This window comes from Streptopelia decaocto, assembly GCF_964273445.1.
Source record: "Streptopelia decaocto genome assembly, chromosome: 20".
NCBI lineage: Eukaryota > Metazoa > Chordata > Aves > Columbiformes > Columbidae > Streptopelia > Streptopelia decaocto.
This window is the reverse complement of record NC_138675.1, coordinates 3702510-3710119: the sequence shown is the minus strand read 5'-3', so window position 1 is coordinate 3710119 and position 7610 is coordinate 3702510. Positions and strand designations below refer to the sequence as shown.

Here is a 7610-nt window from a genome sequence, read left to right as displayed (position 1 = left end):
CCACCTTGCTAATGCTACTTGTTGGGTGAATGCTCTCCCACAGAAAGGGGAGACCAAGGTTGTAGCCTGTCATGGGAACTGACAGATCCTGCATATGTTCCAGAAAAGGTACGGAAACATAGTGGAAGCTCCACATAAAATACAGAGCTCCATACAAAATAGAAATACTTCCTCACATAAGGAAGGAGGCTGGTTTGGACAGAACTCAACCTAGTTCAACTGGGGTAAAACTTCATATTTATTAAAGATTACTTGGGACAGTCACAGTGTACAGACACTACGTAAGGCCTCGCTCACCTTTAGTATGAGTCCGTTGCTCTAGCGGAGCATATACCAGACTGCTGTATATCGCTACCAGTGTGCAATGGAGATGCCCTGCTGAGTGCTGGATTTGTACAAAGCTGGCTGTATCCTGCCCCCAGAGACTCGCTGTAACAAAACCTGTACTCACTCTTGCACACGGGCATACATGGGAAGAGGCTCTGGCTCCACATTCCAAGTCAGTTCTATATACAGTGGTAAGAGCACTTGAAATAAAGAGGCAGCAGCTGCTCTACATTCACCCAGAAGGCCAGCTGAAGAGACGCTTATCAAGGTATGGTTTGTGAGATATCTTATTCCACTGGAAGATCAGATGAAGCTTGAAGGCAAGGAAGATTTAAAATCAGGTGCTTTTGTGGGCTCGCTCTTCTACATACAACTGCATCTGGAGGAGAGAAACAAGCATCAGTTCCATGCAGGTAGGAGAATGGAAAAAAAGTCTGCAACAGGCTAAACAGGAAGAATTTGTACCTTCCCCCATAAACAGGTTTCTTGTTTTATCATGAGTTGTGCCCTGTTCTGATTCCTGGCACAGACATCCGCTAGGCTAAGGTACGGCTCAGGAATATTAAAATTGTTACCCTACAGAAAACAGCAGAGCTGGCAGCAGCGTAGACAACACTTAGAACTACAAGCAGTTTTAGCCACGTCTCGGTCCAGAATGCTCTGCTCACCTTTAAGATATCCGATGTCATCGTTTTCAGGGGAATAAGCCGGGGGTCATGCATGTGCACGTCTTGTTCATCGGCGAGGATCCAGGGGAAATCCTGGGGGCAGGAACAAAAGGTGCTTTATTTGTAGAGAGGCTGGCAGGCTCTGTAAGGTGAGCTCTTTATCAGCACTAGGTCAGCATTAAGTAAATGAGAGATCTAGTGGCTGAGGGAAGAAACAGGTAAGTCAAACCTTTCAAACCAGCAAAACTTAACACATGCACGCTTGGTCCCAAGGCTCGGCCTAATCATCTTCAGTTACAGCATCAAACTATAATGTTAACCAAGTTTACTTGTTTCAAAGGTGATGTGTCACTTCTTTAAAAGATATACTCTTAGCTGTCGCCAGCTAGCATGTTCTCTGCATTACACCAGCATCTAACTGCAACTCCAAAATACTCAGGGCATGGATTTCTGTCCTGCCTTGCAAATTTAAAGGTTGGCCTACTATACTACCAGTTTCTGTTACTAAGCAGTGCACAGTGGATTTTCATTTTGAAACAACTTTATACCTCCCTAGCTTGCAGTTATTTGCCTTAGGACAACCAAAATAACTTGGCTCAGGGAAAAAAGTTTCCCTGTACTTAAGCAAGCATTCTCAAAAGACAAACTCGCTTTAAAAAAGTGACAGACACACACTTTCCTGCAAGATAAAATGTATTTGTGCACTCAAACTCCACTAGTTACTTGAATCTTAGTCTTCCTTGCTATTTATAATCATCCATCCACACATAGTGGATGTGGGATAAGGGTTTTTTTTTTTTTGTTTGTTTTGTTACCTAAATTCAAGTACCCATTCTATATGTCAGAGCACTTCTAAAGTGACTGAGCAGGCACGATGCAGTAAGCATTGTTACAATCTAATTCCACCATTGAAGCAACTATTGTCTGCAACCGTGGCTGGTGTGTGGTGAATGTGCTCAGTCACCTCACCAGTGTAAACCATTTAAATGCATTTAAAGCAAAGTTCTGAAGTGCATCACATGAAGCTGACGCATGTGTGCAGAATATCTAGTGGCTTTAACTTTAGAGATGCCGAAACTCTGTAGTTCCTAATCTTTGTGGGTTGCTCACACACAGTCATGTAGCTGAAGATCTCACTCACCTTTATCACCTGGATCTTTTCCATATTCCGTGTAGCAGCCTCCCGTGTATGAACCAGAACTGTGAAGGTGCAACCTGCAAGAGAAATGGCAGGCTGCAGATCAGGGGCCAACTAACAGAGGATCAGACACTGCCCAGTGTTGTCTTGAGTCGAGCAATACCATGCTATGAGGCTGTATGGACACGTTTGTGCTTACCTGGGGGATTGTTGTCAAGCACAGCATCGCACACGCTGATCTTCAGGATGAATGCACGCAGCAACTGCTCCACGTGGGACAGCAGGGACTCTGAACTGGTGAGGAGACAGCAGTTACTGGTATGCAGCAAATACCGGGGCCTGGAGCTGCTTTCAGAACACCTCTGCAGAGGCAGGTGTCGGGTGCTGTGAGGAAGGACTAACAGAAGCTTTACCTAATGGAAAGAAGAGGCGGTTGGGTGATCTCAAAGACGAATCTCTCCACAGGGTGGTGCTCTTTATCCAGGATTACAACTACAACCTTCTCCACATCATTCTGTAAGGACAAAGACAGAAAAATCCCTTCATTAAAGCAGGCTGTCTCTGCCCCCGCTGTGCTTCACCTACTTCTGACAAAGTGGGAGTATGCTTATTTGTTGTGGCTCACAGCACTGGCAGTTACCCAAAGCTTGAGCGCTGTCAGATTATTATTACTGATCAGAAAAAAAAAAAGCTTTTGCAAAGCCATTCCTTGCTAGATGTTAAGCTGACAGCTTATTGCTGAGGCCTATGGAAATGAAGTGCGCTAGATAGTTCATCTGTCTAGATGCTATTTTGGAACAAAGGAGGAAATGTACAGCCATCTCGTTGCATCACTTGGGAATGGACAATGATGAGGAAGTTAAGATATGCTTAGACTGGCCAAATATAGCAGCTTTGTACTACTCCAGTGTAAAACTGATCAGTTTCCATTCTTTAAATGTGCATTAGCTTGTCTGCAAAGAGCAGAGAATGCAAAATCTGCCAGCATCCTACAACCTGAAATGTTTCAGATGGTCACACCTTTCTCTCACAAAATGCAGAGTTCAAACCTACCTTTACTTGCTGGTTTACAGCAAAGCATTCCAACTATTCTGCCAGGTAGGTGTTTAACGTTTTGCTTTTGAATGCATTTAAGTTAATGTGCAGGATGAAGTAAGTGAAAATATATAGCTCTATATCCTCATGTGCATGTATTAGATACAACTAAATGCCAACAATCAGCAGTGAGGCTGGGCCTTAACTGCAAGGAAAGGTTATGGATGTTATTATTTTTGTTACTAACTTTATCAGTTAGTATATTGTGTATTTGTAAATAAATTTTGCAATGAAGACAGTGTTTATGTTCACTTCCTTTCTATGATCTTACCTTCTCGAGCAGCGGCTTTACACAGTGCAGCGTGTCCTGGATGTACTGGTTCAGCTCCGGGTGGCAGGACATCTGTGCAAATACAGTGAACAGTCAGAGCCATGGTCTGATGTGAACCAGGACAACATTAAATGGGAAGATTTGAACAGAAGCACTAGTGTGTTACAAGGCACTTGATTTCTCTTCAAAAATGAGTTTGTTTGGAAGTAGTTTAGATTGCTCTGGTGAGTGCTGACTGACCCCTGCTATTTTGCTTGTTTGTGTGGCTGTCAGCAGAAAAATATCCTACCTGGACAGGTACATTGTATTTTTTCCTCTTCTGAAAGATCCCAATAGGGTAAACTTCTCTGACGTATAAGATAAGGTGAACAGCCACTTCCAAGAATTCTGAGAGAACATCTGCAACAACTGAAAAACAAATGTAAAAGACGCTGAAGTAGGGATGGGGGGAAAGCATGCACAGCAATACCATATACTCATAGGAAATGTTTTCTAAAGTATTCTTCCTTGCAGAAATTTCAGCTGCTTCCCAAGGCAGCAGGAAGTTTAGGGGTAGAGAAACCTTCCAACAGCAATATCACAAGCTCAATATCACAAGAAGCCTTGCAAGTGTATTTACCTTGCCCAAAGTTAAGGTCCTGCCGTGTGAGAGTGGTCATCTTTCCCAGAACCTGGAAGTAATCACAAAAAAAGATTATTTATCCTCTGGCTCCTATATTATTAATACAGCCAGTTCATGGAGACATCCTCTCCCCTAGTGCCACTGAGCTCAGACTCAACAAACTCTCTTTGCGCTTAGTCAACACCCATATAAACACTGCCGGACAAATCCACTGAGCTCACACTGTGTCAGGTTTAAGCACCCTCCATAACCAACACCACATCATCAGAACTCACCAGCAGTGCAAAAAACAAAGACAGCATCTTTGCTGCATCCTGGTTCACACCGCAGACTGACAGATTGTTCACAATTCAATTTCTGCTATTCTTGAATTAGGCTTTATTTTAAATAAAAACACAATTGTGAAAAAATCTGTTCAGTTCACAGTTCTTTGCTGGTTCCCTCCCTTTATGGTGCATTTGGCTGGGACTGGAGAATTCATAATTCCTAAGACACAGGAAAGTTTAGACAATCACTTCTTAGTAGCACAAGGAACACTATTTTTTAAAGCCACACGAATGCTCTTATAATATACTAAACCATGCCTCTTTTCTAATTCCTATATTCTATTATAACACACGAACTTCTTAGTTTTATGGGTTTATTCTCCCCCCACCACCATGAAACTCTGCTTGTTCAGGCCAGGATCTGCATCTTTCCACTGACACGACACAGGTACCCATCTGCTGTGCGTTACCAACAGCTTCAGAGCATCTCCCTCTCTCTAGTCCCAAGGAATCCAAACCCTGCACAGGAATTTGTCACACAGAATCATGCAATATCTCAAGCTGGAAAGGACCCATAATGATTGTGGAGTCCAACTCCATGCTCCTCACAGGACTACTTGAAACTAAACCATATGACTGAGAGCATCATCCAGCTGCTCCTTGAACTCTGACAAGTTTGGTGCTGTGACCATTGCCTGGGAAGCCAGAAATCTGTGACAATTAAAAAGGGCAGCATATTAAATAGCCAAACTGAATACCGTGTGCTGACAAACAGCAGACGCTGAAGCTCAGCTCTTCTTAAATAGTGGAGTTTGTGCCTTGCATATGTTAAGCTACAGCATACATAATCTTCTATTACAAGTCTTTTTTCATATCTATACTCTTTGCATGGATGCAAACTCTAACCACTAAGAGCAGCACCATTGTTCATGAGCTGTGTATGTCTTTAAAGGCCTCCAGGAGCACTGTGGCTCCATCAGAACACAGGTGTCTGCCACAGGCCTCTGACAAGCCACAGTCATTCCCATCAGTCGTTTAGCCACTCATTTTCAAACAACTTCAGCTATAACAAACCACGTTTTTCGGACCTACAAAGACTTACTTCAACTTTCAGAAAATAGGGAGCTAGTTTCCTCTCCCTTTGAAAATGAGAATCTTACCATTGTACACAAAGAATCCCTGGAATATTAGTGATCCAGCTAGAATAAACAGAATTAAGATACTTAAGCATTTCACTGACACCCCAGCTGCAGTGATTCTCAAATTGGTACAAAAGATCTGTAGCATAAAAAAAAAAATCTGTGTTTTTAGGGGTTTAGATTCACACCCTCACCTAAATGCCCCCCCTTCTTAAAGTGAAACAAGAGCATCCTTAGACATCCACCTTTAAACACAGTCAACAGAGAACCACACATTTCATACTCTCTCAGCTTAAGGTTTTGGAGCTGCTGACTGAAGTGCTGCTGCAGTTAATGGCCTTTCATCTATACATTTTAATTTGCTGTCTTATTTCTACACAGTTTCCAAAGTCATTCCACCTTCCCAGGATAAGGAAGCATGGAGGGACGGGTGCGGGAAAAGGAAACCCCACGCTTTCTTCAGGACACTTTCTGGAAGCCAGCAAAGCCTTAGCGAAGAAATTTCAGACGATAAGGGCAGCAAAGAAGGCAGGGACATTATGTAACTTACAATCCATCCTCACCAAAGTGCCCATATCTATGACACGGGCTCCTGCGCCAGAGCACCCAGCACAGGCCTCCTGCCCCCGCCTGAGCTGCGCCCTGCGGCTCCAGGGGGAACGGGGAGTCCCAAACCCGGCACCGTTTCTGTAACGACTGGACAGACAGAAGGACAGAGCGCGGCTTTCGGGACAGGGACGGGCACCGCACGGAGCCCCGCTCCCGCCGCCCCTCAGCAGACAAGCATTGCCCGTATTCCGGCATTCCCGCCGCACCGCCGAGCCGCCGCTACCGGGCGATCGCACCGACCCCGCCGCACCGCGCGCCGCTCCCCCCGCGCCAGCCCCGGCGCCCGCCCGCCCGGGATCCCCCGGGACCCCCCCGGTGACCGGCCCGCCCCGCGGCTCCCGCTGTCCCTCACTCACCCGCCGCTCCGCTCGGTCACCGTCACCGCCGCTCACGCGCGGCGCCCAGCGCGGGAGCCGGGCGGCGGCGCGGGCGTGTGACGTCAGAGCGGCGGGCGGCCCCAGCGCCCCCCGGCGGCGGGAGGAGCGGGCGCGGGGGGGGGGGCGGTCCCCGCTGGTCACCACCAGTCCCTGCTGCCCGGTGCTGCTCGGTGCTGCCCGCAGCTGCCCCCACGGGCTCCCGGCCGGCAGCTGCCTCCGGTGCAGCGGGACCGGGTGCTCGGTGCAGGGAGGGGGGAACGCTGCTCCCCCGGGCCGGTTTCCCGCCCCGTTACCGTAACGCGGAGGAGCCCCTGCGGGGAGCGGGTGCGCCGTGCCCGCCCCACCGGGCAGGTGAGCGGGGGCGCGGCCAGCCCCCACCCTGGCCGCCCCGCCTTTGTCTCCGTCCTTTGTCCGCCCCGGTCCCTGCCCCGGACCGCTCCTGCCACCAGCCCCGCGGGAGCACGCACCCTGCGCTCCCGCACTCCTCCTCCTCCTCCTCACCGTACCCCCTGCACCCTGTACAGCATCCTCTCCCACCCGCGCCCAGCACAGCCCGAGCCCCTCCGCCCCTCCCAGCCACACCTACCCCTCCCCACCATGCACCCCAGTCCCCCGGGATTCCCGGCGTCCCCAGTTCCCCTCCACATTCCCCCACTGCCTTCCCCCTGTCTCCTCCTCCTCCTCCTCCTGCTGACGGGTTTGAACACCCCCCGGCAGAGCTGCCTCCCCTCCCGCTGCATGCACAGCCGCTGCCCGGCCCTGCCTGCCGGGCTCAGCGCACACCGAGGAGCGGCGGACAGGTAGGCAGCGCTGCCCGCGCCCAGCCCGGGCCGGGGGTGCTGGTTTCCTTCGCTTTCGCGGGGATTGGGGAGGAGTGGGGGGCACTTTCCCACTTTCCGTGCGCCCCGGAGGAGACAAAGGCCGGGGGTGATGGGGACCCCCGGTGCCGCCGCCGGGACGCCCTCGATGCGCGGTGCCTCGGGTGGCGGCGGCGGCATCGCACCGAGCGTGGGACAGCGCCGGTGCCTTCAGCCAGCGCTATTGTCACCGGGGCCGGGGTGACGGGGGTTCCCACGGTGGTTCTGGCACCCGGCTCGC

The 7610-nt window shown here is 49.5% G+C and overlaps 1 protein-coding gene across 1 annotated transcript; it reads right to left on the bottom strand.

Moving 5' to 3' along the window:
• Window positions 1-220: 220 nt before the first annotated feature.
• On the bottom strand, window positions 221-6555 carry MAD2L2 (mitotic arrest deficient 2 like 2). The gene is made up of 12 exons (XM_082069884.1): window positions 6492-6555; window positions 5772-6014; window positions 5548-5665; window positions 4397-4607; window positions 4119-4170; window positions 3789-3907; window positions 3500-3571; window positions 2547-2647; window positions 2333-2427; window positions 2137-2210; window positions 996-1088; window positions 221-706 (listed from the first exon to the last, which is right to left on the bottom strand). Exons 4-12 carry the CDS (start codon window positions 4421-4423, stop codon window positions 665-667), a joined length of 675 nt encoding a protein of 224 aa, XP_081926010.1. The 5' UTR covers window positions 4424-4607; window positions 5548-5665; window positions 5772-6014; window positions 6492-6555; the 3' UTR covers window positions 221-664.
• Window positions 6556-7610: the final 1055 nt, after the last annotated feature.

What these genes read in the sequence shown, in the direction of transcription:
- MAD2L2 (XM_082069884.1), bottom strand. Translation starts at nt 4,423, where the DNA reads ATGCTGTCTTTGTTTTTTGCACTGCTG. An exon ending in GGACCTTAACTTTGGGCAAG is followed by an intron (nt 3,908 to 4,118) that starts GTAAATACACTT and finishes TTTGTTTTTCAG; the next exon opens with TTGTTGCAGATGTTCTCTCA. An exon ending in TAAAGCCGCTGCTCGAGAAG is followed by an intron (nt 2,648 to 3,499) that starts GTAAGATCATAG and finishes TTGTCCTTACAG; the next exon opens with AATGATGTGGAGAAGGTTGT.